Here is a 10,687-nt window from a genome sequence, read left to right as displayed (position 1 = left end):
GTACAAGAAATCCCAAGAGTATTTCTGGCCTTATTGCTAGGAAAAGAGTGGTTTGGACTAGCCTGGAGCCAGGCTAGATTGTTGCCAGCAGTCCTCCCCTTGCCTCCATGACCATACAAGGCAGCCTGAGACACGGCTTTACTCAAACCCTCCTCCCACTTTATTTCAAACATAAAATATACACACAGAAAAAGGGATGAATGGGAGGGAAAACACTGGGTGGCAAGGAGGAACGTCTCCGAAAACACAGCATCAACTTGGACAACAACAGGAAGCAGCTGCCATGGAGCACCTTCCATGTCCAGGCAGATGGCATCTCCACCGCACACCTGCCAGGCCTGCAAGAAGGAGAGGGATGGGCGTGAGCCCTTGCACAGAGGGGAAAGGCAGGGCAGCCCCGTACTGAGCAGCTCCCTGATTTACTGGAGGAGAGCAGGCACAGGCTGCAGCAGGGTTAAGGACATCACCTGTTAGGGTGCCCCCGTGGATTTCTGGATTTGCTCCTTTAGAATAAGGATGCTTTGCCGCTGCTCTGGGGGCAGCATGGCGATCTGGTCTGCTGTCAGCTGCAGAACCTGCATGATCAAGGCTGCCTGTGGGGAGAAGGGAGAATCAGAGGTGCTCTGCCTGAACAGCTATGGGTTACCATATCCAGGAGGTGGAGGAAGGACAGGGTTTCCTCTGCAGCAGGACCTGCAAGTTGCTCTGAGCAGAGCAGGGTAAAATAATCACCTGCTCCAAACGTGGCAGGATCGGCACCTCTGGAGCACAAACTCCCTGAGGCATGGCTGTCCTCTGAAGTGGTAAGGCACGCAGAAAGTGCTGTCCCCAGTGTCTCATCCCTTCCCATCTGCCCACTCACCTTCTCATGATCCTGGGGGGTGACCTGGCTCTGTCCAGGACTAAAGCCTCCGGGCTGACCAGCTCCCTGGACCCCTGCTCCAGGAATGCCTCCTCCTTGCATGCCTGCCCCTGCCATGTTAGGAACCTGTGGGCACAAGAGGAAGGATAAGGACTGAGGAGTCGCTGGACTCAGCTAAATAACTACAAGAACACAGAGGAAACGATCAGATGCCCACACAGCCAGCCCCAAACCATGAGATGCTGCGGGTACCCCATCAGCCAAGCAGAGATGTTGCAGTACCTGGCGGGGCCCCTGTGGGCCACTGGCTCCCATGTTAAGTGGTCCGGGACCCTGTATCCCACCAGGCATTGGGCCACGTGGGTTGGGACCAGGCCCTCGAGGCTCCAGGCCACGAGGCTCCATGACCCTGGCCTCCATGGCCCTGGCTTCCAGCACTCGTGGCTCCAGGACCCGCGGCTCCAGGCCTCGTGCCTCCAGGCCTCGCGCTTCCATCACCCGGGGCTCCAGCCCTCGTGGCTCCAATCCTCGTGGCTCCAGCCCTCGGGGATCCCTTCCAACTGCAGAGGAAAGATGAAGCAAGCTGCAGGGAGCAGTGCTGGGGGCGTGGGATGGGAGTGAGCCCACTGCCTCCTTTGCCAGGGGTTTGACAAATGCCAGGAAGATGGAGGGCCAGGGCCAAAGGAGACATGCCTGGAGGAAGTCTCTTGCTCTGTGGGACTGTTCCTCCTTGCCCTGGGGTCATCTCACTGCCCAAATTCCCTTCCCATGTCTTGTGTTGAGGCAGCGGGCTCCACTCTGACCCCTTGTCTGTTTTCTTTCAGCCACCCATTATTTCATGCCCCCCCTCTCACCTCGAGCATCCATCAGGGGCCCCCGTGGCTCTCCCATCAGTGGTCGGGGTTCTCCCATGGGTCCCCCCCTCATCTCATGGGGGGGGCCACGGCTGTCATGGCCCGGCATGTGGTGCATAGGGGCTCCTTGGTGGGGCGGCCCAAGGTAACCTCTGGCGCAGAGACATGAGGAGAGCGAAGCAGGAGGAAGAGAAAAAGCGAGAGTGTGAATCAGACGCTTGCTTGGCATGGTCTGGGCAGAGCGCTGGATTGCTCCCAAAGCCGGCCGCAGGGGAGGAGGGCGAGGCTGGCACAGGGACGAGTGCTGTCAGTCCCATGTCACAGGGCTGCTGCTATCACCCTGGGGATGCCCCGTCCCTGGGGAAAGGGGGCTGGCCCCTGTGGTCAGCAGCACACAGGCCTCCGACCGGGCAGCTGTGACTCCCAGAAGGCTCATGCCATCCCTGTCCTCAGCAAGAGGTCACCCTTGGGCAGGGGACAGTGTGAAGGGCTCTTCTCCTTCCCTCTCCCCTCACCTGGGCTCCACTTCTCCAGTGACTGAGAGCAGCGTCCCTCCACGAGGGTCATTCGGGGCATCTCCCAAAAGGCCTCGTGGCGGTGGGCCACTAGCAGGCAGAGGTCCACGCTGCATAGGGGCCCTCGGATCTGGCATGGGCACTGCCAGGAAGACACACAAGAACTTGTGAGGATCTGCACAACCAGTGCTCTGCTGAGACTGTCCCCCAGCACCCTCGGGGCTGGGATGTGGACAGCCTCCCTTCTCCCTGGCACAGGCAGATGTGCTGGGCACACTGCCAGGGGAGCAGCCCCTCGCACAAGGCCAGAGCGCACCAAAGCCCCTTTCCCTGGGTGCTCGTTTCATCCCTCTCTTTCCCTCTCTGGTTCTGCCTCAGGCTCCTTACAACACCAGGTGGCCAAACCGAGCATGGGTGCCCCTGTGGTGATCCCTAAGAGTGCAGGCATCAACGCCGTGCTGATGTGGGGCCAGGAGCAAAGCAAGACCTGGAAGGCTCCTGCCGGTAGGGTGTCAAAGGGGGCTGGATCCTAGATGAAGACCTTCTCCAATCAGGCTCTCTTTTCCACTGGTGACTCTGTGCACAGCACCAGTGAGTTCTCTCCTCCTGCCCCTGGAGAAAATCCTGCCTCCTCCTAACCCTGCCAGACTACAGGGAGTGGTATGCCAGTCCCCGGCCCTCAGCACAGCAGGGTGACAGCTGCTCTCTGCACACCCCCTAACGAGCTCCATGACAGCAGGGAGCTGGCAAGTGCCGGGATACCTTGAACGCGTTCGATAGACGCAGGCCTGGCAGGTCCCACGGGCGAAAGCTGAAGGTTCCCTGGGCAAGCAGCAGGAAAAGAGGGAGAAGAGCAGACACGTAAATAGTGTATGCACACATGCACTCAGCCTTGGGGACAGCACTGCCTCAGCCTGCAGGGGCCTGCTGAATCACCTCCACTCCCTGGCATCCCCCAGGACACCTACTGAGAAGACGCTGCCTGCTGCCCATCTGGCTGTATCTGCCTCTTCCACTAACGCCACCTCTGTCACCGCAGGCATGGCAGCCAGCTCGGCAGCATGCCGGACTGGGCACGGCTTTCCCTCGCTCACCATGTGAACACATGGGGCAGGAGAGCGAAGCGCCCTGCTGAGAGAGATCAGCATGCTGCAGGGCCATGCTGCGCCCCACAGCGCAGTGAGTCAGCTCCTGCCCACAGCTCCCCACAGCACTCCCCAGCATCAGCTTTCTGCCTGCTCTTCAGAACCTCCTGGGTACTAGCAAAACTGCCAAGAATTGCAGGACCACTCTCAGGAAGATGGTGCCCACCCTGAGAAAAATGACAGTTAGCTGCCCTTGAGATATCTAAGATTGGAGGATCTCAGAACAGGTTTGCCACTTTCCTGAAACAAGGCCTAAGATACAAATCTAGGTGAGAGGTGTTAGCTCCCTGCATGCCTTACTACCAGAAGAACAGGATCACCTTGCCTTGTTTGCGCTACCCTCGGCACATGGCTTGATGGGGCAGCCACGCAATTTGCCGAACGGAAAGGAATCCAGCTCCAGGGCTGGGCCGCACAGACCGTGCCTGCAGAGGGAGGGAGGAAGGGCCAAGCAACCGCTCGCTGCGAAATTCCCTACCAAGCCTTGCGCTCGCTATCACAAGCAAAAGCAAAGACTCAGCTCCCTCTGCTGGGCACGGCACAGAGAGCACAGGGAGATAAGGGCAGACACCGTGGCAGCACAGCTGCTTCCCAGCACCCAGGCAGCAAAGAAGGACAGGGACTGGAGAAGAGCAAGCTCTGCCTGCCTGCACAAGCACAGGGACAGATGCGGGCTCAAAGAGAGACAGAAAACACAGGCACATCCCGCCCCCTGGGGCTCTGTGGGGACTGGCAGCTCTCCTGGTTTCCAGGACATGTGTGCACAACACAGTGCAGAACAAGCTGGGAACAAACTGGTGCATGGGCTGGAGCCCTGGAAGCAGGAGAGCCATTACCACAGCCTTGCGCCTAAGAGAACAAACCCAGACGTGGCCCAGTGCTACAGGAGCTGCCCCATCTCCAGACAACAAGGCTGCAGGCAGGGGCTCTCCTGGTGCAGCACTGCTCAGTACCTGTTGCCTGGGCCCCTGCTGGGGAGAGGCTCACATGACACACAGCAATAACTTCACCTCTGTTTTACCTTGTCCACGCTCCAAGGGCACAGGCCCTCCGCCTGGCATCCCGACCTGAGGCTGCAACCCACCTGAGAGGGAAAAGGCACAGGTCAAATCCCTCCCTGGCTGTCCCTGCACAGCCAACCAATTCTTTTGGCCCAAAATACCTACCCTCTCCCAGATCCTGGGGTAGCATCTGGAAGCTTATTTTCTTGCTGTTGGTTCTCCATGGAGATAAGCCAACTTTCTGACCTGCTGCTAGCAGCAGCCACAACCACAGTCCACAGCACGGGAGGACAAGTGCTCCCATGGTGCCAAGCCCTCCGGCCATGGGAAGGTACAGGGGGGCTGTCTGCAGGACCCACCTGCATGGGGCAGCCCAGGAACCACTCAGCCAAACACCATGCACTCACCTCCTGGAGCCATGGGGCCAGGGCCAGGGCCCTGCACAGCGGCTGCCATCTGTCCCGGTGCTGGCACTCCTCCCTGCATCGGCGGCTGCATCAGAGGGGGAGCACCGTTCACGTGCATGCCACCCTGCCCAGAAGAGAAACCAGGCCTCAGCCAAGCCCTGTCGCCCAGACACACGCAGACCAGCTGGGAAAGCCAGTGCTGGCAATGCCTGTCACTTCCAGCACGGTAAGTGCGTCTCAGAGGCTCTTACGATGGGCTGAGGCTGGGACGATGGGGTATTCTGTGGGTTCAGCTGGGCATTTGGCCCTGGCCCTGGTCCCGGTCCCGGCCCAGGTCCTGGCACTGGCTGCTGGTTGCCTGGGATCAGAGGAGGAACACTGGTCTGGCGATGCAGGATTTTCTAGGAGCAGAAGGGGGAGAAAGGAGTTCTCTTCCACCCCCTGCCACAGGCTGCCATCAATACCCTACCAGCCCCAGAAGAGGCAGCAAGGGACAAACCAGTGCAATCTCTGGGTCGACGATCCTCATTACCACCTGGGCCTGCAGCAGGGCGTAAGCCAGCTGGGGGTTCTGCAGCAGCATGTTCCTGGCTTCTTGGGGGCTGTTCTGGACGCACAACTGAGAATACACACACACAGATCACAGCTCTGACAAGGCACAACATGGATTGCGAGGGCATGGGCACCTGTGATAGAAAGTGCTGAGCTCAGGTAGAAAGCAGGGAGCACAACCCTCCACTTCACTCACCTTCATCTGCTTCATCAGCTCAAACATCTGCTCAGGTGGCAGACTGGCAACTGCTCGGCTGATGGACTCAGGGGCATCTTCAGGATTGACAGGGTCCCCATAGGGTGACTCTATGATGGGTGCACCTGTGCCCAAGCCTGCAACACATTTTGGGATAGAAGCTGTGACCTCATACAGCAACATGAACTATCTTTAACTCTCTGCTCACCAGAAGGGAAGTGCCATGCCATTAAGAGGAAGCAGCAAAAACAGGCAGAATATGCGGGAGATAGAAAACCCAGCTCAGCCCCAGCACCCCTCTGGCAAAGCTGCTCACTATGTTGCTTGGAGCATGTCAGCTCCACCAGGCTCCCCCTTCACCTGACTCATGGAACAGGTACGCGCTGTAACACCAAAAAGGCCAGAGCCAGCACACCATCAGTTTTCCCCGCTACCAAATTCAGACTCACTCTTCAGCTCCTCCTTGTTCTTCTCGCTGGCCGCGTTGTCAACACGCAGGGCCCTCCCGCTGAATTCTCGCCCGTTGAGGTTCCGCATGGCGCTGAGGGCCGTCTCCTGATCTTGGTACTCACAGAAGCCATATCCCTTCGGTTTTCCCGTCTCCCTGTCATACACCAGCCTGCGCAGTGAAGAGGAGAGAATCATCACCACTAAGGGTTACAGAGGCACACAGCAGTGCTCCCCATCGCCTGGGAGCCGGCTGTCGGGACAGGCCAAATAGGAGCACTGGGAGCAGAGTAAAGGTGCCTGGGACAGGTCAAGGCGTGTGACAGCAGGCCCTCAGCCAGACCCAAAAGGCCTCCTGAGCCCAGGCCGATGGGTGTTCTGGTGTTCCCACAGCTTCAGCGCCCAGGAAAGCCCCCAGCTTGAGTGCTGTGCTTCCCGGGGCACATCTCCCACTGCCTGACAGCAGCTTCCCGAGGCATGGGGCTGCCCTGGCTGTTCCTGGAGGGCTCCAGGTGCTCCCAAGCCCTTCATTCACAGCTCTATGAAGCCTGGAAAGCATCCCTGCAAAGCCCCCTCTATACTGCTGCTCTGCACCCCCGGCTCCACAGACCGTGACCAGGACCCAGCGGTTTACCCGCTCTGGGGGACCAAGGCCGAGGCAGCTGCCTGCAGCGCGGGGCAGGCCATGGGAGCATCATACCCGTACCCCCGGTGCCGTGCTCGGGCATAGCACGGCTGCCGCGGCCCCGCAGACCCCCAGAACCTCACCTGAAGCTGACCACGGGCCCGACCTCGGAGAAGATGTCCTTCAGCTGCTCCTCGGTGGCCTCGTACGGGATGTTCCCCACTGCGGAGAGAGACAGCGCTCAGCCCGGGCGCGGCCCCGGCCCCCCGGCCCCCCAGCCCCGGGGAGCGGCTCCCCGTGCGGCCGAGGGCCGAGACCCGGCGCTCCCCCTCCGCCCCTCACCGAAGACGGAGCGCAGGGAGCGGTCCACGGCCGGGTCCCGCACCGCCAGCCCCGCCATGCCGCCTGCACAGCGCCGCCCCCCGCTTCCGCCCGGCCCCAAGGTGGCGGCGCCGGCGTGCTCCGGCAAGGAGCTCCGGGGGGAAACGGAGCCCTGCGACCGCGCGGCCTGGGCGCTCAGTGCGGTACGGCCGGGCAGGGGGCGGCGGGCGGGCGGCGCCGGGCTTTGGGGGGCCCTTCCCGGAGCAGCCGGCTGTGGGCTGCTGGGCACCGGCCCTGAGGCCCCAGTGCCCCGGGTCCCGCATTGTGCTGGGCCCCCCATCCCCAGGGTCACCAGCCCCTGTGTCCCCCCACCCTCAGGCCACCCCATTCCCCAGGACCCCCCATGCCCACCCAGCCGCAGCCCCTACGAGCTCGACGCCCCCGTGCCCCTCATGTAGGCACCACGTTCCCACTGGCCATCAACATCCCTTTGTCCTTCAGGTCCCACACCCAGCATCCCAACGTCCCGTTGTTCCAACCAGGATGGCCGCAGGGGACCGAGGTGGCACCGTCCTCGCGCTGGCCACGGAGCCGCGCTTTGCCCAGCGGCTGAGGTGAGCCCGCGAGGGGTGGCTGGGGGTGGCCCTGCTGGGCTGAGCCCCAGTGGCCGCTCAAGGCGGCCCTGCACGTCAGCAGAGCCCCACAGGGAAGAAGTGCCTGAGTAGGCCTCGGCCTTGCAGGCGGTATTTGGAAGAGGAGCAGATTCTGGATGTGCGATACCGGCTGCAGAAGGTGCCGGGGGGCAGCGTGGCCCTGCCGGTGCTGGAGGGGAAGCTGGTGGAGCAGCGGCTGCAGGAGCTGCAGGAGAGCGGGCCCAGGGAGCTGCCCTGCAGGCTGCTCCGGATCCAGGTGGGTACTGCCCAGGCACAGGCTCAGGCTGGTGGCAGCAAAGGACACTTGTGGCAGCCTCTCTTGCCATGTCCCACCCGCAGAGTCCCATCCCCTCCAAGGCGGCCAGCGTGCGGACACCTGCCCAAAAGCTGTGCAGTGAGCTGCAGAGGATGGTGCTGGGCTTGGGAGAGAGCTGGTCAGAGGAGCTGGAGCGCGACGTGCCCCACTCATGGCAGCGGCACGGAGACCTGGTCTTGCTGAGTGAGGACAGCTTCAGCGCTGCGCTGTGGACAAAGCTGGGTAAGGGGACCAAAGCTTGCTCACGTGGCTGCAGCTCACAGAACTACCTGGCCTCTCCCAGCACGGCTGTGTTACAGGCTCAGCGCTCTGGGAGACGGTTGCCTCAGCTCTGGGTGCCCAGCGCCTGGCCAGGCGAGGACGGGTGCTGCCAGGCGGGATGCGGTTCCCTAGTGTCACCCTGCTGCTGGGCCAGGACGGCTGGGTGGAGCATGTGGACAATGGCATCAGGTAGGCAGGAGCGTGCTGCAGGGCACGGCTGTGGCATCAGCCCCGGGGAAGGGGCTGCTCTCACCAGCCTGGTGGTGTCCCCGTAGGTATACATTTGATGTGACCAAGTGCATGTTCTCCCCGGGCAATATCACGGAGAAGCTGCGGGTGGCCTCGCTGCCATGTGCCGGGGAGGTCCTGGTGGATCTCTATGCAGGTACCAGCCCTCGGGGACAGCAGAGAGGTTTGGCAGGGCAGGCTTGTAGAGGAGAGCAGGCAGAGAACCGTGATGCAGGTATTGATAGCATCCAGATGGAGGTCAAACCGTCACTAATTCTGGATTGAAAAATGACCTGGATTGGAAAAATACTCCAGGATCTGGCTTAGAGCTCCTGCCCCATCTGGAAACTGACCTGGCACTGTGGTCCCTCCTGTGTCCCTGTTGCCTTTGGACACTTCAGCTGACCTTGTGCTCAGGCTCTGCAGAGTGCTGCTATGTAGTTAGTGCTGGTCAGAGGAACCGTTTCAATCCAGGGAGAAGATTTGCCCTCTTTCTGAACCTGGATGTTGTTTCTGAAAAGCTTCCATTGACGTCCTGACTATACTGAGTGCGATGTTCTTCTATGACAAGCCGGTGCTAACTGAAGTGTGCAGCTGGTGTGACCATTCCTGTGCTGTAAGGTGACTGGGGACATTGCGTCAGGCTTCTGTGCGTGTGAAGAGCTGCGTTTTGTACTTAGGGAAGTTAGTGTTTCCAGTCCGTCTCACAGAGAAAGGATGTAGTGCTCGCAAAACTGCTCTTGGTTAATTAAAATAAATGTTAGTCTTGACACTTTTTGCATAGGCTGGAAGCAAAGCAGGACAGGGTAGGTCTTGAACCAATGGGTAGAGACTGAACATAAAATAAGCTCTTCTGTAAACATTTTTCAAGATGAATTTTGCTTTTACAAGGGTGAGAGAGAAACAAAATTCCATTTTGTGGGCATTTCCCCAGTGTCTAGGTTTGTTACAGCCCAAAAAGCTGACGCACAGAGCAAGGGCAGTAATCCACATCCTGACCTGCCTCCAGGGAGGAGTGCAGACCTCAGGAGATACCTGCACCGTGCCCTCTCCTGCTGCCACCTCTTCTGCCCCCAGGGATTGGCTATTTCACACTGCCCTACCTGGTTCACGCGGCGGCTGCCTTCGCCCATGCCTGCGAGTGGAACCACCATGCCGTGGAGGCCCTGCGGAGGAACCTGGCACTGAACGGCGTGCAGGACCGCTGCCACATCCACCACGGGGACAACAGGCAGGTGAGCAGCACCCCCTGGACACGGCGTCCTTCTCCTACATGGTCCTTGCTCACCACCCTTCTCTTCCCAGCTGCAGCTGCAGGACGTAGCTGACCGGGTGAACCTGGGGCTGATCCCCAGTTCTGAGGAGGGCTGGCCTGTGGCCTGCCGTGTCCTGAAGAAGGGCACAGGAGGGGTTCTCCACATCCACCACAATGTGGAGGCTCTCCCTGCACCGTCCTGCCTGCAGCCTGCAGTTCCAATGAATGAGCAGAGACCTCCAGAGGACAGCAGCTCTGGAGAGCAGGAGGATGGACAGCGGGAACTGCAGAGCCCCGAGGAGATGGAAGGCGGTGGGAAGGAGATGCTGGCAGCCAGGGTCAGGCCAGTGTGGCAGCGGTGGGCTGAGGCCACTGCGGCACGGATACGGGGGCTGCTGGAAGAGCTGCACGGGCAGCCATGGCAGACCAGCATCCTGCACATTGAGGCAGTGAAATCCTACGCACCACATGTGCATCACATTGTGCTGGACCTCGAGTGCCGTCCAACACTGCCTGCCTAGCTGGCTGTGGGGCCTTGGTGTGGCTCAAGGTCATAAGAAAAAGGGGTGGCAGTTTTGGTGGCAAGGAGATGTGACAGCTGTCTCCCGAGTGCCAGCTCAGGACAAGCAACACTGGGGACAGTTTCTCCCCCAGTTGTGAGCTGGGGCAGGTTTCTGCTCTGAGAACCTATGGCAGAGGTCTCATTCTGCCAGTCTGTTTTATATCCCTCATTCCAAGGTGGCAGCACTGCTTAGCAGTGAGCTGGGTTCCTGCCATCCCTGCCCTGCACAAGCTGTGTTAGGCAGGAGCTTGAGGATGGGGCTGAGTTGGGGCTGAGCGCACCCCAAGTCCTACTCTAACTCTCCTGCTGCTGCTTAGTGCAGGAGCATCACACTGGCTGGCACCTGTAGCTTCTGCCTTAGACACATGCTGGCACTTTCAGCCCCATTTTCACAAGGAACAGAGCTGCAGGACCAAATAAACCTCAGCATTCATGCTGGGCTTTGTTTCAGTGCATCATGTACAGACTCTATTCTTATCTTTACCAG

At 60.1% G+C, this 10,687-nt stretch overlaps 2 protein-coding genes across 4 annotated transcripts; one reads left to right on the top strand and one right to left on the bottom strand.

Annotated features, from left to right (window-relative positions):
* Positions 1-137: 137 nt before the first annotated feature.
* Positions 138-7,085, bottom strand: CSTF2 (cleavage stimulation factor subunit 2). 3 transcript variants are annotated; one of them, XM_035324947.1, is made up of 15 exons: positions 6,947-7,085; positions 6,748-6,826; positions 5,982-6,151; positions 5,533-5,669; positions 5,284-5,403; positions 5,036-5,185; positions 4,785-4,908; positions 4,398-4,460; positions 2,994-3,053; positions 2,232-2,373; positions 1,717-1,868; positions 1,145-1,422; positions 863-988; positions 468-593; positions 138-338 (listed from the first exon to the last, which is right to left on the bottom strand). In XM_035324947.1, the coding sequence occupies exons 1-14, from the start codon at positions 7,002-7,004 to the stop codon at positions 471-473; spliced, it is 1,782 nt and encodes a 593-aa protein (XP_035180838.1). In that variant the 5' UTR covers positions 7,005-7,085; the 3' UTR covers positions 138-338; positions 468-470. The 3 variants fall into 3 exon arrangements, with proteins under 3 accessions (XP_035180838.1, XP_035180839.1, XP_035180840.1); XM_035324948.1 differs by lacking the exon at positions 2,994-3,053; XM_035324949.1 differs by lacking the exons at positions 1,717-1,868; positions 2,232-2,373; positions 2,994-3,053.
* Positions 7,086-7,348: 263 nt separating this feature from the next.
* TRMT12 (tRNA methyltransferase 12 homolog) lies at positions 7,349-10,265 on the top strand. The gene is made up of 7 exons (XM_035324951.1): positions 7,349-7,539; positions 7,666-7,834; positions 7,918-8,116; positions 8,194-8,344; positions 8,431-8,540; positions 9,461-9,618; positions 9,689-10,265. The coding sequence occupies exons 1-7, from the start codon at positions 7,469-7,471 to the stop codon at positions 10,157-10,159; spliced, it is 1,329 nt and encodes a 442-aa protein (XP_035180842.1). The 5' UTR covers positions 7,349-7,468; the 3' UTR covers positions 10,160-10,265.
* The last annotated feature ends 422 nt before the right edge of the window (positions 10,266-10,687 follow it).

The sequence above is a fragment of the Oxyura jamaicensis genome, chromosome 4, assembly GCF_011077185.1.
Source record: "Oxyura jamaicensis isolate SHBP4307 breed ruddy duck chromosome 4, BPBGC_Ojam_1.0, whole genome shotgun sequence".
In the NCBI taxonomy this organism is placed as follows: Eukaryota; Metazoa; Chordata; class Aves; order Anseriformes; family Anatidae; genus Oxyura; species Oxyura jamaicensis.
This window is presented reverse-complemented; position numbering and strand designations above follow the sequence as displayed.

What these genes read in the sequence shown, in the direction of transcription:
- CSTF2 (XM_035324947.1), bottom strand. Translation starts at nt 7,004, where the DNA reads ATGGCGGGGCTGGCGGTGCGGGACCCGGCCGTGGACCGCTCCCTGCGC. An exon ending in CTCCCTGCGCTCCGTCTTCG is followed by an intron (nt 6,827 to 6,946) that starts GTGAGGGGCGGA and finishes CTCTCTCCGCAG; the next exon opens with TGGGGAACATCCCGTACGAG. An exon ending in AGCTGATGAAGCAGATGAAG is followed by an intron (nt 5,404 to 5,532) that starts GTGAGTGAAGTG and finishes GTGTATTCTCAG; the next exon opens with TTGTGCGTCCAGAACAGCCC.
- TRMT12 (XM_035324951.1), top strand. Translation starts at nt 7,469, where the DNA reads ATGGCCGCAGGGGACCGAGGTGGCACCGTCCTCGCGCTGGCCACGGAG. An exon ending in TGCGCTGTGGACAAAGCTGG is followed by an intron (nt 8,117 to 8,193) that starts GTAAGGGGACCA and finishes GCTGTGTTACAG; the next exon opens with GCTCAGCGCTCTGGGAGACG. An exon ending in CATGTGGACAATGGCATCAG is followed by an intron (nt 8,345 to 8,430) that starts GTAGGCAGGAGC and finishes GTGTCCCCGTAG; the next exon opens with GTATACATTTGATGTGACCA.